The 20,875-nt window shown below is 64.6% G+C and overlaps 1 protein-coding gene across 1 annotated transcript; it reads right to left on the reverse strand.

The window, feature by feature from the left end:
• Window positions 1–219: 219 nt before the first annotated feature.
• CSPG4 (chondroitin sulfate proteoglycan 4) lies at window positions 220–19,887 on the reverse strand. Its single transcript, XM_084532694.1, has 10 exons — window positions 19,728–19,887; window positions 10,972–11,135; window positions 6,622–10,191; window positions 5,927–6,406; window positions 5,513–5,689; window positions 3,655–3,853; window positions 3,405–3,536; window positions 3,159–3,313; window positions 2,703–2,886; window positions 220–2,308 (listed from the first exon to the last, which is right to left on the reverse strand). Exons 1-10 carry the CDS (start codon window positions 19,813–19,815, stop codon window positions 417–419), a joined length of 7,041 nt encoding a protein of 2,346 aa, XP_084388820.1. The 5' UTR covers window positions 19,816–19,887; the 3' UTR covers window positions 220–416.
• Window positions 19,888–20,875: the final 988 nt, after the last annotated feature.

Consider the following 20,875-nt stretch of genomic DNA (forward strand, 5'->3'; position numbering starts at 1 on the left):
TCCAGTGCCTCAGCCCGCCTAGCCCTGGGGGATTTGGGCAGCTTCATCCCAAGCCTGACTCAGTGCAAGCCGCTCGTCATCCTCCCTCTCGCGCCCAGAGCTGCTCTCCTGTTCCGGGCCCTCCCCACTCCCCCCCAGCACCCTTGGGTGTCCCAGGAGAGCACCCCAGGGCCGTGCTGGCCTTTTTACCCCCCCTCCCCTCTTGCAGTGCCCCCCTGCCCAAAGTTGTCCGGAGATTTGGGGCTCCTGGGTGAGCCACACCGGCAGCCCCCCCGTCCCCAGGGTCCTCCTGCGCCCGCGCGGTGCCAGCTCCCGGGGAGGAGGAGGAGGAGAGCCGGGAGGAGGCGGCGGTGGTGCTGATGCTCCGAGGAGGTCTGGGGGGGTCTGGCTGCTCGTGCCCCCCACGCCTGAGCCCCTCACACCCAGTACTGGTTGTTTTTCAAGGCGGGGTTGGATGTCCGGCAGTACTGGAGGAGCTCGGGGTCCGGTGGCACCCCAGGACCCATGCCCTGGGGCGGGGGACCCGCGCCCTTGCCCTCCAGGGAGTTGACAGTCGTTAGGGGGATGCCTTGGCTGGGGTCCGTCCTCCGGAAGGTCTCCTGCTCCGGCACGGCCCCGTTCTTCGCCTTGGAGGACGGGGCGCCCTGCACGTGGTGCTTGCCCGTCTTGTTGCGCTTGTGCAGGTAGAAGAGCAGCGGCAGGATGAGGGCCAGCAGCAGGAGGATGAGGCAGATGGGGATGATGATGCTGAACATGTTGGCCTCGATGAAGCTGAGGAAGGTGCCCCCCTCCACGGGGCTGGGGCTGGCGGTGGCCCCGGGGCCCGGCCAGGCGCTGGGGGGCACCATGCCCACCTCGCTGGCGTTGGGGCTGCTCCGCGCCGTGCCCTGCGGCCACGGCACCGGGGACGACGGTGCTGGCGGGGCCATGAGTAGGGTGACCCCATAGGCTTTCGAGGCGTTGTAGGGCTCGGTGATGTACTCCAGGGCTGCCAGCGCTGGTGGCACACCGGCAGCCGCCACCTCGAAGAGGAAGCTGTCACTCTGCGGGTGCTGCTGGGTGTCCCCGGCATCCAGCACCTCCAGCCCCACCAGCCCCTGCTCCAGCTCCCTCTGGCTGAAGGTCTCGATCGGGGTCGGGGGTTGCCCTGGGTCCCCCGAGACCCTGACGAGCCGGCTGCTGCGGGGCGACCTGCGGATCCTGAAGACCGGCACGCTCCTGGTGCGGTTGGCCAGCTCGCTGGCGTCGAGGGTGCGGGTGTCCAGGAGGGCCGTGGTGCCCCGCGGCCACACGCTGCCCGGCCGAGCCGTCACCAGGGCGCGGACGGTGACGTTCACTTCCCCGCTCCTGTTCGCTCCCCGCGATGTGGCGAGGAACTGGAAGCTGTCCTGGGGAGAGGTGAGCTGGGTGAAGGTAAAAGTCACCTCCCCGCGCTCCAGCTGCGCCTGCGAGAAGCCCCGCGCCGGCTTTTGGTTGAGCAGCACCTGGCCAAACCTGGGGTCCCTGGTGATCCTGTACAGGGCATCGCCCTCCCCCGGGAGGTGCCGGGGGGTCAGGGTGGCCCTGTTCAGCTCCTGGGGCACCTCCAGCAGCACCGGGCTCGCTGCGGGCAGCACCACGACTTCCAGCGAGGTCAGGGTGGCCGGGTGGTGGCCGTCGGACAGGCTCAGGGCTAAGGACTCGGGGGCGCTGCTGCTGGTGGTGGTGACGAACACCACGTGGCCAGCGTTGATGTCCGCTTGGGTGAAGCGCTCGATGGCCACCTGAGGGTCGTGCGCGTTGGCCAGGTGGCCAGCGAAGGGCCTCTGGAGCAGGGTGTAGACCGCGTCCTCTGGGGAGCCCTGCAGCTCGGCCACGTCCAGGTAGTCGTGGGACAAGGTCACGGTGGAGCCGTGCAGGACCTGCAGCGCTCGGCGCCGCTTCACCACCCGCGGTGGCTGCCCAGCGCCGCCGCTCACCGTGATGTTGAAAGCTTCGGAGACGAGCACCCCGTGGCGGGGAGGATGGAGGGACTGCTGCGCACGGGGACGGAGCCAAGCCTGGAACTGGAAGCGGTCTTCGGAGGCAGCGTCCCCGCCGTGGGTGTAGGCCAGGCGGCCGGCGGCCAGGTCCGACTGCAGGAAGAAGGGCTGCGGCTGCCCCAGCGCCACGCCGGCCACTGAGAGCTGCCCGCGGAGAGGTGGCTCCGTCACCAGGAAGACGACGTCGTGCGCGGCCCTCTCGGGGATGGAGACTTGGCTCAGAAGGTTGGAGGCGTCCAGCAGCGAGGTGCTGATCTCTGCCCGCTCCCCCCTGGCGAGCCGGAGGCCTGGGAGAAGGAGGGAAAACCCAAAGCGGCGTCAGAAACGGAGGGATGCGAAGAAAATAGGAAATAGGAATAGGAGGAAAATAGGATTGATGAGGCTGGCAAAACAACGGGGGGAAGGCGTTGTGTGGATAGGGCCAGCAAAGGCTGGACGTGGCTTGTCAGATGTCGGTGTGGTACCAGAGCTCATGCTTGGAGGGAGCACGGGAAGTTGTACATTCTGCTTTTCCTGCAGACAAACAGCCTCCTCTGACATTTGCACAATCCCCCCTCCCTGCCCCAGTGAGAGGATTGTGCAAACCTCAGGAGAACTTGTTTGTCCCTTGCTTCTCCTCCAGCCACACTCCGCACCACCCCCTGGGCTGATTTTTCCCTTTTTTTTTTTTTTTTTTTTTACCTGCATTTCTCCACAACTGAGTCGAGCGCTGGGGGCAATTCGCCTCGAACGAGATCAGCACGAGCAGGACGAAGGAGTCGGAGATGGAGGTCGGAGCTACCACGCGGAAGCGGATGGCGTCCTGGGCGAGCCAGAAGGGCTCCTGGGGCATCTCGTGCTGGTAGAAGATCGCCCCGCCATCCACCTAGGAGGGGAGAAAGCTCGCTCATTTCTGCTTCATGGCAACATAACCCCAGCGGGTGATGCCACGATGCCACGACCCATCTCCTTTCTGGCTGCCGTGGTGCCACTGTCACTGCTGGTGCCAGTGCTGGAGCCGGCGTGGGCACCGTGGGGGCTTGGTTTGGCTCCCCCAAGGAGGCACCTTTCTGCCAGGAGCTTTCCGCCCAGCAATTGGGGTGGGACCCCCGAGCTGTGGGGCTGCTGGAGGGTCTCGTGGAGGGGGCGAGACCTCACCTGGGCTTGGGTGAAGTTCCTGACTTCGTCCCCGCGGGCGGTGCGCAGCCGGCCGAGGCGCGGGGCTTGCTCGATGCTGTAGTAGAGGGCCGTGGGGCTGGCGGGGCTGCTGCTCACCGCCTGCAGGTTCTCGCTGGTGAGGGGCTGCAGAGCACCTGGAAAACACGCCGGGGGGGACATCAACCCTGCCCCTTTGCCCCCACAGCAGCCTGGCTGCCGGGCCCCCAGGCGCTGCCCCCTACCCACCTGGGCAGAGGGTGAGGCTCTGCTTCCTGGCCAGGCTGAGCTCCTCGCCCTGCGCCCTGACGAGGAAGAAGTGCCCGGGGGACAGGTTCTCGCCGTCCCACAGGTCAAAGGCGAAGCCTCCATCCAGGGGCCCTGCAGAAAGCGTGGAGCTGGGGCACGGGGCAGCCCCCTCACCTGGCACGAGGGGGAGCTCGGTGCCACAGGGCTTGGGGACGGGTTGGTGCCAGGGGACGCCTCGTCCTGGCCCTACCTTGGTGCACAAAGAGGACGAGGCCGCTGTCGATCTGCGCCTGGGTGAAGCGCCGCACCTCCACGTCGGGCGCTGGCCTCAGCACCACCTTGCCATTGACCGGGGGCTGGATGGAGAAGGTGACCTCCGCCGCCGGGCTGTCCTCGTCCTCGGCACGCAGGGTCTGGGGGCCGATGGTGGCCGTGGCGCCGCTCCGCAGCTGGGGGACGGGGAGAGGCTGTAACCCCCCGGGACACCCCGGCCATCCCCAGCCCGTCCCCGAGTGCTGGTGCCTTGCACCAGGAGGCACGTCTGCGCCGCACAAGGGCTCCTTGTGCATCTGCTGGGCGAAGCACCCGTGCCCTGGCCTCCTCCCAAGCCCTGCATCACCCCGTGCCCGTGTTTCCCAGCACGTACAGGGGGCGTGCTGCCCACGCCGCCCCACAGCCGGCCGTGCCACCCATGCCCAGGGACGCTGCCACCATGATCCCACAGCACCTGCCTTCCCCAAGGGGCTTTTCAGTCCCTGGGGCTCCTGCTGGGCTTGCAGGGGGATGAAGGTGAGCAGGAGGCAGCACTATGCCCCGTTCCTAATCCCCTGCCCCATCCCTGCCCCGCAGACCCCAGGATTAGGATTATTCCTGGGATGTCAGGTCCTGCGCGCCCTCCCCAGAGCCAGCTGCGTCGGGTTAGTGTAGCTCTTTTCCTCGCTCTCCAGCTGGCCGATCCCCAAACATTTCTTGAGTGGGTGTGGGTGCCGGCTGTGAAATCAAATCCATCAGCAGCCCCCGCGGGACTGGGGGAGAGAGGCCGGGAAGCGCGGCTTTGGGGAGGTGGGATGGGGGAAGCGCTGCGCGGGGGCAGCCGAGCTGAGCGGGGCCAAGCACTCCAAGCCCCACATCCGCTCTGAATGATTAAAGCTGGGCTCCTGCCCTCCTTTTCTGGCTTATTATGTCTGCTCACACTCCGTGTCACCTCTGCGCTCCGGGAGAGCTGGCGTGGAGGCAGCGAAACGGTGCCGTCAGCACGGCGGCACGGCACAGAGGGCAGCAGAAGCCTCCCTTGGTGGCACCCAGCCACCCTCCCGGCAGCAGGGACCGCAGCCCGCGGGGCCTGATCCTGCCCGTGTGGACTCTGCACCCTGCTGCTGGCGTGCGTGCAGCAGGGGAAGCTTTGTGCAATCTCCGTGCCGGGCCCGGGCTGACCTTTAAACGCTGAAGTCATCTCTCCGGGAGCACAAACACACACGGCCCCTCCTGCACGCTGCTTGCTTTGTCCTGCGCAGGACAAACCCGTGCTTCTGGGTGTATTTTTGTATTGTTATTATTATTTTTTTTCCCTGTCTTTTGATGGTTTTATAGTGGTTGGGAGGGAAGGCAGAGCTTCCCCGAGTGACCGTGCTGCTGGGCTGGCTGCAAGGTAGAGGAGAGGTTAACCTGACCCTGCAGGGATTTGGGCACAGCTGGGGCACATCGGGGCTCAGTGCCCTTAAAAAAAGGGATTTGCTGGTGGGGGGCTGCCTTTGCTGGGCTGATGGGGGGGGGGGGCGGGCTTTGGGGTCGAGGGCAGCGTGGGCAGACCATGGGCTGGCTGCAGATGGGGACCCCAAACTTTGCAGGGCAGCCCCGCTCCGTCCCGTAGCCTTCCTTTGGGGTGTCCCTGCTGGGGTGGGAGGGGGGGGGGCTTTCCTGAGAACCCCCCCTGCACCCCGCCGGCTGAGCCAGCCGCCAGCAGCAGCCGCAGCGGGGCGATGCTCCCACCTTGTGGACAGCTTCAGCATGGCCGGGGGAGGAGGAAGAGGAGGAGGAGGAGGCGGAGAAGCCCTTCCAAGGCCGGCCGCAGCCCCTGTTCAGCGGTTCCCCCCCCCGCGGCCCCTTACCTGCAGCCCGGCGTTGATGCGCAGCCGGGGCCCCGCCGTGCGCCGGGGCGCGATGGCCACGAAGACGGTGCGGGGCTGGCTCTGCCGGCCGCTGTCGGAGGCGTTGGCCAGCAGGGTGAAGCTGTCGGCCCGAGCCCGGGGCACGTCCTGCCTGTATCGGACCTCCTGGTTCTCCACCTGCGGGGCAGGGGCTGGCTGAAGGGCGCGGGGGGGGGACAGCCCTTGGGCACGGCCCCGGCACCACGATGGGGAGAGGGGCTGGCACCGGGGCTCTGCCCGCATCCCCTCCCCATAGCCCTCAGCTTGGGGTTTCCCCCCACCACAGCACACCCGGACGGGGTGAACCTGCCCCCCTAAAACCCCTCCATCCCAGGGGCAGCCCCCTGCAGCCTCCCGGTGGCCCCAGCCCCGTACCTCGCTCCAGGTGAAGCTCTGCAGCCCCCCCTCCTCGGGCCGCTTGGTGTTCAGGAGGGTGCCGTAGCGGGGGGGCTCCAGCACCCTGAACTCCACGCCACGAGCCACGAAGTAGTCGCTGGGGACGTTGAGGACAGCCGTGGAGAGGACGGCAGAGCCTCCTCCCGGCACCGTGAGGTTGCCGACGTCCAGGGGGACGGTGGCAGGGAGCACGCTGAGGCTCACTGCCACCCCTTCCAGGGGGTCTGCCCCCCCGGCCGTGACGTCCACGACGAAGTGGTCCCGCTCCTCCTCCGGCTTGGAGTGCAGGTAGAGGACTTGGCCGCTGTTGATGTCCTCCTGGGTGAAGGACTGCACGGGGTCGAGGCTGGGCGGCTCGTCCGAGTCCCGGCCGTGCTGGACCATCACCAGGAAGCCGGAGGCCGGGGGGCTGCTCACCAGGTAGACGATGTCCTGGGGGGGGATCTCTTCGTGGGCCACCTGCGAGCGCGGGGGAGGCACAGTGTGAGTGGGGGGCCGACATTTGCCAAGGTCGTGGCAAAGCCAGACCTGGGCTCTGCCCCATGGGCAAAGCCTGACACGGGCACAAGTCCTCTGGTCACTGCAGGTGGGTGTTAAATAGCCCCCCACACACAGTCTGGTGGCCGGGGAGGGGATGTGGGTTTTGGGGAACAAGCAGAGAGGGGGATACTCACCAGTAAGTGCTCCTGCTTGATCTCGGCTGCCTCCCCCTGGAAGACATGTATCTCCTTGTTGTTGACCATGCGCAGGGGGCTTGGGTGGGTGTCCAGGAAGATGGTGATGGCCAACGTGTCCTCCACTGCCACCTCGTTTGCTTCCACGGTGAACTGGAGCTCATCCCGGGCGTTCCTGCTCCCGTTGTGGCGGTAGGAGACCTCTCCTGCCAGCAGGTCCCTCTGCGAGAAGGCCATGACCGGCTGCCCCCCCCTGAGCACGGCCCCCCACCGCGGCGGGGCGGTGATCAGGAACCGTATCTCCTCGTCCGACCTGATGTCCATGTTGGTCTCCAGGCTGAGGACGGAGGCGTCGATGCTCCCCTGGCTCCCCTGGGGGATGGCGAGGCCGGTGTTGTTGACTATCTTGATGTAGGGCTCTGACGCCTGCACTTCCAGCAGGGCCGTGGTTTGGTGGAGGCCGTCTGAGACCTGCAGCTGGATCCAGCCCCGGTCGGCCCCGGAATGGACGAAGAGGATCTTCTTCTTCCTCAGGTCGTCCTGGGTGAACCGATAGAGCTGGTGGCTCCTGTCGTCGACGGACACGATGCTGCCAAACAAGATGTCCCTCCTGGCCAGCACCAGCTGCGCGTCGGAGAAGCCCGAGTCCTTGTCGGTGAAGGCGATGTCGTCCGTCGTCAGCAGGTGCTGCCCGTTGCGCACCACGTTGAACACCTTGCTCACCGCCCGGACGGGGGTATGGTCGTTGACGGGCTGGATGGAGACCCTGAAAACCCCTCTCACCTCCTCCGCCTCGGGCTCGGTGCTGCCCTCGCCCTGCCTGGTGGCTACGAAGGGGATGTCGTCCTCCAGCGTCTCGGAGTCGTCGTGCTGGTACAGCAGCCGGCGGTGCAGGATGTCGTCGTTGGTGAACTCCGTGATCTCCTCGCTGGACGCCCTGCCGAGGGACGCTGCCCACGCCAGCCTCCCGTGGGCCGGCCCCTCAATCACTTCGTAGAGGTAGTCCATGCTGTTCAGGCTCTGCACGAACAGGTGGTCCTTGGAGATGACAGCCTGCCCCCCCTCCGGCACCGTCAGCAGGACGTTGGTCAGGTTGGGCGCGTCGGGGTCCCCCCCGATGCTGATGGGGTAGGTGTAGACGGGAGAGTGCTGCTCGCCGGCGCGCACGTGGAACTGGAAGGCGTCCTCGGCTTGCTGGGAGTTCCTGACGGTCGCGCTGTAGCTCAGGCGGTTTCTCTGCAGGTCCTCCTGGGTGAACGCGAAGCCCTCGGTCAGCCTGCTGCCCAGCAGCTCCAGGTTGCCCTTCCTGGGGGCCTGGATGATCACATAGCGGAAAGGGACCGGGGCGGAGTTTGGGTCTTCCAGCATCGCCTCCAGCTCCTTGCTGGTGATGTTTTTGTGCCGCTTGTTCTTCATCTGGAGGGGGACCATGGTCTTCATCTTAATGGTGGCTCTTTTAATGCTTATGAGAAAAGTGTTGTTTGGCAAGACCTTCTGGCCCACCTGGACGTCGAATCGGAGCTTCTCCACGACATCCTCCAGCCGGTGCTCTGGATCCGTGCAGAAATACTGGATGCGCCCTTGCTCCAGGTCTTGCTGCTGGAAGGACTCGACTCGTTTCCACTCCCCTCCCGTGCTCCCCTGCTTCTGCAGCTCGCCGTACCTGAGGGGCTGCGTGAGGCTGTACAGGATGGGCACCCGTTGTTTCCCGGCGTTTGTCTCGGCGGACAGGTTGGCCGTGGAAATGCGCGCCGCCCCCCCTTGGGAGACGGAGAGCCCGGTGTTGTTGCGCAGGCGGATCTCGGGCTCTATGGCCAGGATCCTCAGCGTGGCAACGGGGCTCGGGACGGAGCCGTCGCTCACCTGGAAGGTGAGCTGCAAGTCTGTCCCGCTCTGGTGCACGTAGACCACGTTGCCTGCTTCCAGCTCCCTGCAGGAGAACTCCTCGATGGGCACGCCGGGCTGGAAGTCGTACTCCACGTAGCCCTCGTCCAGCTGCTGGGTGCCGTGCAGCTGGAACTCGAGGTCATCGCAGGAGGTGTCGTCGTCCAGCACCTGCAGGGTGTCCGTGCTCAGGTGCCGGCGCGTGTGCGACAGGATGGTCATCTGGTTCCCGTGGGGGAAGATCACCTGCGGGGCGTCGTTGGTGGGGCTGACCATGACGGGCAGCACGTACTTCTGCCCCTGCCGCAGGCACTCGGGGACGCCCTGCTGGGCGGCCACCGTCACCTCCAGCACCAGCTGGTCCATGGGCGCTTCGGAGCCGTCGTGGGCGTACCACACTTTCCGATTCATGATGTCCAGCAGGGTGAACTTCTTCCTGCTCCTGGACCCGGGGACGTCCAGCTCCAGCTGGCCGTGCCGAGGGTCGCCGGCGAGGGTAAAGAGGATCTGGGACGGGCGGATGTTTGCGAGGCTCAAGTCGACCGTCGGCTGGACGTGTTTCCACTCCAGATAGGCCGTGCCCCCTTCCGACAGGACGAGGGGGCTGACGTGCAGCAGCCTGCTGATGTTGGCCAGGGCGGGTGGGAAGCTGCTGTCCGGCCGGCACGCTTCCACCACCGGCCAGGCGTCCGGCGGAGGGGAGGTGGGTGCCTCGTCCTGCTCGTACGCCTCCTCGTAGTCCTCGTAGTCGTGGTCTGACCTCCCACAGCCGGCCGCGATGTTCTTCGTCAGCACGGCGTCCTGCAGGCTCTTCCTCTGCAGGTTTATCCGCAGGTCCTCCAAGCAGCCGACAAAGGACGTGTTGCTCATGGTGCCCGCCGAGGTGAAGGCAAGGCGGTGCGCTCTCAGCCCCTGCAGGGCCTTTTCGTTCAGCCCTCCGATGAAGAGGTTTCCCTGAAGGTCCAGGTAGTTGTTGATGCCCCGGTTGGACGTGGAGGAGGCGTAGTAGTCGATCAGGATCTCGAGCTTGTGGGTGCCCGTGTAGACCTTGACGTAGTGCTGCTGCTTGTCGCTGATGAAGACGTTGTTGTGCAGGACGATGACGCCATTCCCCTTGTTGACAAAGCCCCTCAGGCGCCCGTTGGAGACCTCCAGGTAGAAGAAGTCATCCTCCGTGCCCGCGTGGTAGATGAGGGGCGCGTGGGTGACGTCCGTGGTGACCACAAACTCGATGGTCCCTTCCTCCCTCGCGTCCCACGTGGGGAACGCCACGTACGACTGTGGCCCCAGGAACCCGAAGGGGTCCTCGGGCTCGGCAGAGAACTGCGTGCTGCAGCCTTCCTGCACCTCGTGGAAGACCTTGGGGCTGCCACCGGAGGACGGTGGGGAGAGGACATCCAGGCCGTTGAACGTCACCGAGTGGAGGCAGCCTCTGAAGGGTGAGCTGGCCCCGGCGAGGTAGGGCAGGTTGAGGCCGCCGGTGCCGCCGGCATAGAGGCCGTACTGGATGTCCAGCTCCCGGACGGGCCCCGGGATGTCCACGGAGCTGTTGAAGAGGCCGTCGATGGTCAGCGTCATCCTGCCGTCCTCCACCAGCAGCTCCACGTCGTGCACCGCCAGGTTGTCCAGCTGCAGCTCTGCTGGTGACTGCAGCGTCACCTCCTCCGAGCCCAGCCGCAGCCTGGCCTTGGGGGAAGGAAAGCGAGCGGGGTCAGCACTGGGGCTCGTGCACAGCACCCTCCTGACAAAGCGTGGGCCCATCCCTGGGGGTTTAGGAGCGCTGTGGTCCCTCTGCTCACTGCCACGTGCCCTGCCCTGCTCTGCCCCTGCATGCTCCTCCATCTCCCAGCCCCTTCCCCACCGCCTGCGCTGCTCCCAGCCCCGCCAGCTGTCAGCCTGGGGACTGGCAGGGGAAATAGCAGGCTTGCCTGTGTCCACTCTAATCCAGAAACCAGAAACGGGGTGGGCACCGTCATCACGAGCGGCAGCCCAGAGCCTCCCTAAGTAGAGGGTTGGCCAGCGGGCCCCGAGACACGCGCCCTGCCTCAGGGAGCTCTGGTCAGCTGCTTGCTCGCGCTCAGATGTGGTCCGTGGCCCAGCCCAGCGGCTCCCGGGGAAGCAGGGATGCGTTCCTCTTTTTTTCCTTTGTGGTGGGCGCCAGCCCCGTAACCACAAGAGGAAATTCTGTTCTTCTGTCCTGCTCCCTTCCCACGCCCCAGCTGCACTCAGCCTGCGGTAGGATGGGGGCGTTGGGTGGAGACCTCTCATTTCTCTGGTCCGCTTGGCCCATCCCTTCCCCAGCCCCTCGCACTCCAGGGTGTTCAGTGCCATGTCCGAGCACGCAATGAGCACGGGGTGCTGGCATCAGGGTGTCCAAGACGCTTCCCATGGCCCAGCTTCCCTACCTGGGGGCCGGTTCCCTGTCTTTAATACCCCCGGAGGGACTCGGGGAGCTGAGGTACCAACCTGCAGGGTGCCAGCTCGCAGCTGCAGCAGGAGGTGGTCGGGCTGCCCGGCGGCCAGGAAGAGCAGCCCACTGTCCTGGCTGGTGTAGAGCTGGAGCCGCAGCCGCACCGTGCGCGAGGCGTCTGCCAGCGGCATCTCCACGTAGCTGTCCCCAAAAAAAGAGGCTGCGGAGGGGTGAAAGGAGAGGGTCAGGCAGGGAAAGGCACCCTCAGCCCTGGCCGTGTGGGTGCTGTGAGCCTGCAGCCCCCTTCCCAGGCCCCTTCCCGGAGTCCTTCCCTCGCTGGGCTGCGCGTTTGGGAGCTGCATCCTCCAGCGCCGGCCACGCGATGGGGCCCGAAGGCTGCAGCCTCCAGCCTCCCCCTGCACACGTGCAGGGAGGTGTGCTGTTAGCCCGAGGAGCCCTGTCCATTTTGGACACCCCCTCGGGAGGAATGAGAAACCTTGCCATGCAAATCCTCTCCCTGCTCAGCACCATTCTCAAACAGCTCCCCGTAGCATCAAACCACTGCTGAGGTTCGCCCCGGAGGCAGCGGCTCGGACAGATCTGGAGGAATAAATGCGTGCAGAGCGTGTGTGCAATCCATATGTGGACGTGGGAGCGTGCTGGGCTGGGGCCGCCGCTGGAAGGCGTTCAGCACCCAGCGTACGCGCGCCCTCAGCGGACTCAGCGCAATGGCATGTGGCCGCGGGACCAGGGACTGTGTCACAGGGCGCTGGCAGGAGGACAAGCAGGAGGTAACCACAGCGTGGCACTGCTTAGTTTCACAGCGGCGCTGCTTGCTCACTGCCTGAATGCGTGTGTGTGTGTGCGCTGCACCCGCGTGCGGAGCACATGCTGCGTGTGGCCCCGCGGCGCTCCCTGCACTGCGCGCCTGCGGGATGAGGCATTAACTCTGTCAAGACCCGTAGGATGTAAAAGTCTGGGGAGGATGCGCTGGGAGGGGGGGAATGCGCGTTTTCAGGCCACGCTCTGGGAGGTTTAGGTGACTTTTTGTGCTTTTTGGCCAGGCTGTGCCCTGTGGAGGGATGCTCTCTGTGGAGGGGGCTCTCCCTGGAGCGTCTCCAGCCTGAGCGCTTTGGGGACGGCCGAGTGGCCTCAGGACATGCAGCCCTCCTTGCCCAGATGCCACATCCCAGCTCTGAGAGCAGAGGAAGGGCATCAGCTTTCTGCTGGGGTCCAGGAGAGCAGTGAGGGTGTTGCAAGGAGCCTTACCCCACCCGCACTGGGCAGGGAGGGAATGGCAGCATGGAAATATCCAACGCCCGCATTAACGGCCAGCCGCTCGCTCAGGGTTGCCAGCACGTCTTACTCAAGCCTGCTCATTTCCTGGTCCTTGTGCATGCCCTTGGCAAGTGTCACTTTGGCTTCCTCATCCTCCTCTCCGGAGCCAGTGACTCCTGGAGCCTTGCTGTCCTCTCCCAACCTGCTCCCTCCTGCTGCTGGTCTCTGCAAAACCAGCCCAGTGGCCCTTCTGGCACCACACTGCATGCAGCACATTGCAAAAAGGCTTTTCCCTCTCCCTGCACAGGCATGGGATGCAGGCACGCACGCCCGCGTTGCATTTGGGCCCCAGGAGACCTCGCCTGCACATTCCGTGCTGGCTCCCACCGAGCTTTCCCCCATGTGCGTGCACGGCTCCAGCTCCCACCGAGCCTTTGCTTTTGTGGCTTCCCCTAGCCCAACAAACGTGGCTTTCAGATGTTGCTGAAAAACAGCGCAAGGCTGCCAAAAGTGACGATGCCCAGGGGAGAGATGCCGCTTGCAGGGAAGGGGACCCTTGTCCCATTGCAGGAGGCTCTGGGGTTTTTCTCCGGCTGCAGAGCAATGCGAGTTACTGCTGTTTGTCTCCAAACCTTGTTGCAGCACCCCTCTGCCCCACAGCCTGGCCAGGAGGTGCTCGAAGGCAGCTCTCACATCTTGCAGCAGGCTGTCAGGACCGGGGCTTAAAGCTGAGGGTGACAAACGTGCCGTTTTGTCCCCAGAAGGGGATGTCCCGGCTGGCTCTTGCACCCCACGTGGAGAGAAGCAAATCCTCGCATCCGGGGGCGAGCCCCTGGCCGCCCCGCTCCCCCCGGCTAAAAATAATTCCCGTTCCCAGCTGCAGGGTCCCGCAGGAAATCACTGCCCTGCGCCTCGCCAGCCCCGTAGAAAGGCTGCTGCAGAGGCGATGGGGCCCCCGTCACAGTTTCCGAGCAGCCGGCCAGCAGCCAGCAGATTATAGGCTGCACTGTCTTTTTATTTCTTTTTTTTCTTTTCTTTTTTTTTTTTTTTCATTGAAAATAACAAGGAGGAAAGCCAAAAGCCAGGCTCTGAGCAAACCCCGGGCGTGCTCTGCTCCTCCAAGGCCAGGCGAACAAGTGAGGGCTCTGTGCACGTCGGGCGCCCGCCCCAGCCGCCGGCCACGCGCCGGGTCTGGGATGCCCTGGCCTGCTTCCCCCTGCCTCGTCCCCTTTCCATCGAAAACACAGCTGCTTGGGCCTCTCCGGCTGTTTTCTAGCGCCTGGGGGACAGCGCTGGGACAAGCAGGGCCTGTGGCAGGGGGGCACACATCCTTCCCTTGTGCCCGGGGTGCTGGGGACCCTTGCGTCCCCGCCGGGAAGGATGCTGAGGACGAGTGGAGGAAAACCTGCCCGGAGGAAGGCAGGCTGGCTGCTCAACAAGGCTTCATTCAGGCTGCCCGAGCAGGAAGGGGCCGTGCGCCCGCCTGTGTTTGCAGGGAGGGGACTGGAATTCGTTAAAGCAACCTTTTAATTGCACCCCCAGCTCCGGGGCGGGGGCCGGGGGCGCCTCGTGCGCGCACGCCCCACCTGAAAGGCTCTCTGTGTCCTCAGCCCTTCCCTGCCCCGGCCTTCCTGGGGTGGAAAACCAGGTGTGGAGCGAGGGCTCCTTGTCCCCACCGACAGCCCGCTGCTTGTGCTTCTCCCCGAACAAGCGGCCCCTGTGTGCCGGGGCCGGCGAGCCCCTCGCTGGCAGCCGCTGCTCCGGGACGCCCCAGCCTGGCGCATTCCTCCTCCGCGGCGTCAGCGGGCTCCCAGGCGCTCGGGGCCGGGGTTTTGGTGACTTTATAAGGCAGCGGGCTCGCCCAGCCCTCCTGCCTCCGCCGTGGGTGGCCCCCGGCTTCGTCCTCCCCGGGAGCTGCGGGATGGGGCTGGGGACAAGAGGGGGCTCGGCGGGAGGAAGAGGTCCCCGCCTGCCCCGTGCCTCCGATGGGTTTTTTGGAGAAAGGCTGCATTATGCTCCACATTCCCTTCGTTTTACGGCGTGGTTTTATTTATGGCCGGGGAAGGAAATGAGCAGCCTGCGAGGCGGGCTAAGGCAAACACAGCCAGTGCGCAGAGGCCCCGGGGTTTGGCTGGGGCTCGGCTGGGAGCAGGGGGGCCCCAAAGCCCCCTCTGGGGATGTGGGGGGGCCGGGGGCTGCTGGCTGCAGGGCTGAGGAGAGACCCCAGATGGGTACAGCGGGGAAATCCCCGTGCCATGGGGTTGGGCAGCACGGGAGCTGGCCCTGAGCATCCGAGCTGGATAGGGACCTCGGGGATGTCCTGAAGCAAGTTTTTGGGGCAGCCAGAGGAGCAGCTGCCTCATTTCCCCCCCCCGCTGGCACCGGTGGGAGCCCGTGGCATGGAGGAAGGCTTCTCCTCCTCACCCCTGCTCCTGCATTTTCTCCTGCAGGCTGTGAGCACGGCTCCCACGGCCTCGTGCCAGGGCTGTGCGCGCTTCCCAAACCCCGCCGCAGCCGGACCAGGGAGCGGGGCTCTGCTCCTCGCTCCCGCTCTCACTTTCCAGGCGCAGCAGGGATTGCTGGAAAGCAGAGAGAGCAGAGCCGCCTCTGATAACGCTGCTTGGCTGCGGAGGAGCCTCACCACCCCCTCTTTTTGGCCGCGGGAGGAGACCCCCAGGGAAGAGGCGCCGTGCTCTCCCCTGCACGTCCTGCTCGCCCCACAGCACCCGCCCCTACCTCCGCGAGAGCCTCCGCCTGTGTTTGTTGCTGCAGTTCCTTCCCAGCTGCTCTCCCTCTCTGCTTCCCCACTCTCCTGCCCTGGCTCCCGCACAAAAATGCCTTTCTGCAGCCCACGGACTTCGGGGTCAGGCGCAGCCGTGGCCCCCACTTGGTTTGCGCGGCCCCGGCAGGAGGAAGGCGGCGCAGCGCTTTGCTGTGAAATGGGTCCAGAAGCCTTGGCCGCAGCCTCGCTGCTCAGGCCCTCGCTTCCCCAGCATAATTTTGCCGTGATTCAAGCAGCCCAAGTGCTGCTGGCATTCCTTGCACTGCCCTACCCTGCATGGAGCCACTGAGGGGAGGGCACGGCGCTGGCATCTGCCTCTGTCACGCCGCCAGGGTGCTGGGAACCCCCCAAAAATTGCCAGGGTGCTCTGCCAGCACTGCCCCTCTGGGGACATGTGTGCAGCTGGAGGAGCACACCCTGCACACGTGTTAGACATCCCGGTGGCTGGGGCGCAGCGTGACATCGGGGGTCACACCTGGGGGTGAGCATCTGTGCGGCCGGCACACGGGGAGGGGGCTGCCCGCCCCTGCTGCACCCCCAGACTGGAGCAGAGAGGCCGGGATGGGGAGGCTTTAGTTCTGTGTGCTAACGGATCCGGAGGGATGCAGGGAGGCAGCCCGAGCTGGAAGAGGTGCTTGGAGCTTTTGCTCTGGGAGGAGAACAGGGGGGGAGAAAGTGGGAGGATTTGGGGAGGCCGGCGGCTAAATGGGGCTTTTGTGACGGCCCCGGCGGCGTGACTCAGGCTCGCTGCGTCTCCCGCTGCCAGGAGAAGTTGGCCTGGAAATTTTGTATCAGCCCCAGAGGACGTGGTTTCCAAACCATCCCAAGACGGGTTTTGTTCTTTCTTTCTTCCCCTCTCCTCGCTCTCTCGAGCTGCCTCTCGCCTTCTGGCTGCCAACTTTTCCCAACTCCACCCTGCTCGCGGCGAGCTCGGTGCCGGGGCTCCAGCTGCCCGGCTGGTCCCTTTATCTGGGAGCGGGGACACGGCCCCATATCTGGGCACGGGGACACGGCCCCGCACCCTGACCTGCCCCCGGGGGCAGCGGAGCCGGGCGCCCCTTTTGGAGAGGCTCCCGAGCATCCTCCCGGGGCGGGCTGGATGTTACCGGAGCGATGCGCGGCTGCAAACAAACAGCCCGGCCGCCGCTGGAGAGCTTCCCGGCAGCCGCTTCCCAGCCTGGCGTGGGATGGATCGGCCTCGGAGCGCCAGGACAACGGGGATGCACCAGCCAAATTCGGGGCTGGGGGGGGGGAGAGGTGCTCCAGAGGAGCAAACATGCGGGCACACAGGGGGGAGATGCCAAAGCTGTGCCAGCAGTGACCTGCCGGGTTTAATTTCCCCATCCAGCGCACCCAGGAAAGGGATTTGGGGTGGTCTGGCTGGAGCAGAGCAGCTGAAATCCTTCCTTTCCCCTTTCTCATGCTGTCAGGGGCCCCCTCCCCACTCTGCCCTCCCACCCCAGCCCGGGATTTCTCAGCCCCACGCCTTTCCCATCTCTGAGAAACAAGCCGAGGGCTGGTGTTTATAGAGAAAATAAACGCCTGCCCGCCCGCCCTCTATTTATAGCTGGGAGCACGTACGTGGGGAGAGGGCTGGTGGCGCGGGGAGGCGTGAGCGGGTCCCCCCGGGGCAGGAGGCTGTTCTCAGCCGCAGCTACCTCTGGCCAAAACTTGGCTCTGGCAGCCTCGTGCGCCCCGCTTCCCAGAGGAAATGACCCCCAGGACCCATGGGCTTCTGTGGGATGGGGCGCGACATCTCTGGTATCCCAAGGCAGATGTCTATGTGGGAAGAGCTCTGCTCCGAAAATGTGGGGGGAATTGGGCTGATTTTCCCCCAAACCAAAAATAACAAAAGAGAGAGGTTTTGGCCAAAGAGATGGGATGAGGCAGAATAACTTTTGCTCGCAGTTTCCCCTTCAAACCGTTGGCCGGCTGTGGGAGGTGCGCATGGCACCGTGCGGCCGGGAGGAAAAAACAACCTCCAGAAAAACAAGATTTGGGCAAAAGCAGCATGGGACGTTCCCGGTGCCCATCCCTCCCTGACTCACGGCCCATAAAGGCTCCTTTAATAGCCCGTGAGTCACGGCAGCGCGCGGGCCCTCGGCGCGGTGGCACTGGATGAATGTGGCTTTCATTTCCCTGGGACTGGCGGGCACGTGCTGGGCCGGCCACCTTGAGGCCGGGCGGTTTTCCCCGTGGCTTTCTCTGCTGTTTTTAGCACTGCCCGCCCTTCCCCAGCGTGCTTGCTGTTTGCTACCGGCTGTCTGTCCGGCTGTCAGGCAGCCAAGAGCAACCGCTGAGCGCGGCGCGGTTCCCCGCGGCACCGTGCCGTGCGCCCAAGGGCGCGGAGCCCTCGGACACCCCTCGTGGATGCTCCCGTTTCAGTGCTGCTCCCTGCACAAGCTGCTTGGTGTCTGGGGGTGTTGGGGCCGTGTTTGGTAAGCACAGGCCCGGCCAAAAATCCACCTGTGTGAAAGCAACTTGGTAGGTAGTGGTTTTTTGTTTTTTTTTTTGAGGCTGCTTTCTTCTGGGCTTCCTTTTTCTTTGGGGGCTGCATGTTAACCGAAAGCCTCTGTCCTCGTGCAAACCTTCCAGGAGCAGCGCAGAGGAACATCTGCTTCGGGAGGAGGGAAGCTCTCCCGCTGCTCCTGGTCTGAGCTCTCCCCTTCTCTTCGCCCTGTCCCAGCCACGGCGATGGGCACGGTGGCGATGGGAAGGTTCTGGGGCACGGTGGGGATGAGAAGGATTTGGGGCATGGTTCGGGGACGAGGAGCCTCTCGTTCCACATCTCCAGGCAGTGTGCAGACACAGGGCAGTCTTGGGCACGTGGGCACGGCTCCAACCCGCGCCGAGGAGCTTTCCCAGTGGAAAGCTGGGGGTTGAGGAAAGCCATGAGCCTGCTGACGCCAGGGGAGTCCCGAAAAGGAGCGAAGCGGAGCCTGGTGCCTGCAGGCGCATGGGAAGGGCTGCGCCGTGGCCAAGCTGTGCCTGGGGCCTAATTTAGACACACATCCTCCACCAAAGCCCATGAGGCCGTGTTCCTGGGCAGCCTGCAACCTGACGTTAGTTCCTCCGCGCTGAGGTTAACCCCGAGCTGCGATCTTGGAGGAATGCGCTTATTATACATTTGCCTGCAGCCCTCCGCTGCTAAATATGAGTGAGACAAGAATATTCCTCCCCGATTCCCACGATACCAGTTTGCATTCCCCCCCTGTCAGACTTTTTCCTGTCCGTTCCCATCAGCTGGAAACTTTTCCAGCCGCCCGGAGCCGTGACCTCAAGGCACGCGGTGCCCTCGCTGCGCGTTGGAGCAAGGAGAGGCCGGGTCTCCGAGCACGGGGGTGACATCCGCGGGAGGCAGGCAGGTGACAGAGCGGGCCCAGGGATGGACACGGGCTGCATTTTGCCCTTCCTCCAGCGTCCCTCCTGGGAAGCTCCCGGCCCCACCGAGTCCCCAGCACGAGGATTTGGGGGACTCGTTTTTTGGTGGCCTTGCTGGGGTCTGGGTGCTTTTTCCTCTCTAAGCACTTTGCCAAAGTTTCACGCTCCGATGGCAGGAGGAGAAACTTTCTGGTGTTTTTCCTTTTTGACATACAGCTGATGGGCACAGGCTGCCCATTTCGGGCTGGGCACGGCAGGAAATTGGTGCAAAACCTCTTCCCCTTCTCAGCCCCAAGGGCCTGTGCTAGCGGATGTCCTCTGCTCCCTGCAGCCGCGCCCTGGCCTCGGGTGGTATTTGGGGGCAAACCTCTGGGTTTTGGCAGCGCCAAATAAAGCCATGCCTGTGCCTCGTCCATGCTCAAGCCTGGCAGTGGCCTCCCAGTGATTTTGGGATGCCACAGGGGTGTCTGCACCCCCAGAGGGTGCCAGGGCAGCCCCTGCTGCTCTCCCGCGCACAGGAGCAGGCAGGAGCCCTGAGGGGTGGAAGCCCTGTCCAGGACCTAAAGGTCAGCACTGGAAGGAAGAAGAGCACTCTGTTCATTAACAAAGGGATTTTTTCCACTCAGCTTGCCAGGCATCCTAATATTTTGGTGCATGAAGGAAAGAAGGAACAAGCCTGGAGGGAGAGGAGCGAGTCCTGGGAGGCCACCTGCTCCCCGGGGAGGGAACGGGGACGGCAGGGCGAGGTGCCCCAGGGCTGCCCTCTGCTTTTGGGCACATTGGAAGGACTCATCCCCGGGGTGGCGGAACCCCTCAATAGTCCCTGCTGTCCCTCGTGCCCCCCAACACCAGCAGCCCCCCAGCGACTGCTCCCACTGTGCTGTGTGGTGCCCAGAGCCATGCGCTCAGACCCTGTGGCACAAGGCAAGCCCCGTGCCCCACGCTGGGGTCTGCGCCCACCCCGGCGCACAGGACGGACAGACAGACAGCCGGAGCAGAGCCAGGAGGTGAAGCACGCTCTGGTGAAGCTGCTCAGCTCCCTCCTCACCCACCGGCAGCACCACTGCCACGCACGGGCCCCATCCCACCCAGCACCCTTGGGAAAGCAGCCGGCGGGACACGGGCACGCAGCTCCCCAGGAGCAGCCCTGCCGAGCAGTCCCAGCAGCTCATCCTCCGGCGGGACAGGCTGCAAACACCCTGCCCAAAACCAGGCAGCTCCTCGGCCTCCAGGAGGGCACCCAGGGGTGCTCACACTGGGTCCCCTTCCCTCCCAGCCCAACCAGCCCCGCGCTCTGCCCTGCGCCTCCACCGCCGAGCGTCCCCCTGTCCCTCGCCGCTCCGGCAGCAGGGTGGTGGGACGGGGGCTTACCTCCGCCCGGGGGTCCTGCACGAAGAGGACGGTGCTGGCAGGCCAGCAGCAGCAGCAGCAGCGTGGCAGGGCCGCCTCGGGTGCCCATGGTGCCTCCCGGCCGGAGCAGCCTCCAGCAGCGCCCGCTTCCAGCCGAGGGCTGCCGCTACTACTATATTTAATAAAGTGCAGTGAGGGAGGGACCTGCGGCTTCTCCCGCCTGTCAGAAAGGAGGAATTCACTCGGATTACAAATTTTCCTCTTAAAGGGGTAGTGGCCTCCCGCTCCCCGACCCACCCTGCTCTCAAAGCGCCCTTGTTCACGCTGGGGCGACGCACGGGGAGGAGCGGCGGTGCCTGTCCCGAGGGTGCCCAGGCAGCGGGGCGCAGCGGGGTGCTCCTGGGTGCTCCCTGCCCACTGCAACGCCTCCTGCCCACCGCTGCCCGCAGGAGGGGCTCTCCGAGGGTCCTCCAGTGGGGTTAGGGGCATCGGGGTGACGCTCAGCTCGTGGGATGCAGGGCAGAATGGCTCAGGAAAAGAGCTTCGTTGTTTCTCCCTGGGCATCCACCTTCCCCGGGGCCATGCGATGGTGCACAGATTTGGGAGAGCTCGGACCCATTTGGTGACAGCATGTCCCCACCCTGCGAGTCCTCACCCTGCTCTGGCTCACCTCGGAGCCCCTCTCTCCACCTCCCCAAACCCACTCCTGGCTTCCCACTGAGCCCTTGTGCAGCACAAGTCTCCTTCCTCTCGGACGTCTATATTTCAGGTCCCTTTCCCCCCGAGACACCTTTTGCTGATGGATTACGCATGCCTCGTTCCCTGCTGGTTTATTTCTAACCTCTTTAGGGCCTGTGGTGTGACTTTGCTGTCTTTGGCAGCATTTGCAACACCTTCCGGCTCCGAGTCTTCTCCAGACGTAATTAATGTGTTGTTTACTCTTGCTTTCAGATCATTAATAAAGACATTAAATAAACCTGGGATGTGCCATTCTCTCACTGACTATTTATGAATAATTGTCAGGGGCTCGGTAAGTTCATTAGCTAATTCTATTTAGTCTGTGGGTTACATATTAGGCAGACTTGCTGATTTGTACAGATTCAATTTTGCCAAGCATTCCCCTTCCTGCCTTTTATCTCCGGCTCTGCCAGGAGCTCTGCCTCGCTTCG

The sequence above is a fragment of the Aythya ferina genome, assembly GCF_964211825.1.
Source record: "Aythya ferina genome assembly, chromosome: 11".
Taxonomy (NCBI): domain Eukaryota; kingdom Metazoa; phylum Chordata; class Aves; order Anseriformes; family Anatidae; genus Aythya; species Aythya ferina.

Excerpts from the sequence above, each read along its gene's own strand:
- CSPG4 (XM_084532694.1), bottom strand. The coding sequence starts at position 19,815 with ATGGGCACCCGAGGCGGCCCTGCCACGCTGCTGCTGCTGCTGCTGGCC. Across the intron at positions 10,192-10,971 it reads TGCGAGCTGGCACCCTGCAG|GCCAGGCTGCGGCTGGGCTC; the intron begins GTTGGTACCTCA and ends CCTTCCCCCAAG. Across the intron at positions 3,854-5,512 it reads GCATCAACGCCGGGCTGCAG|CTGCGGAGCGGCGCCACGGC; the intron begins GTAAGGGGCCGC and ends CCCGTCCCCCAG.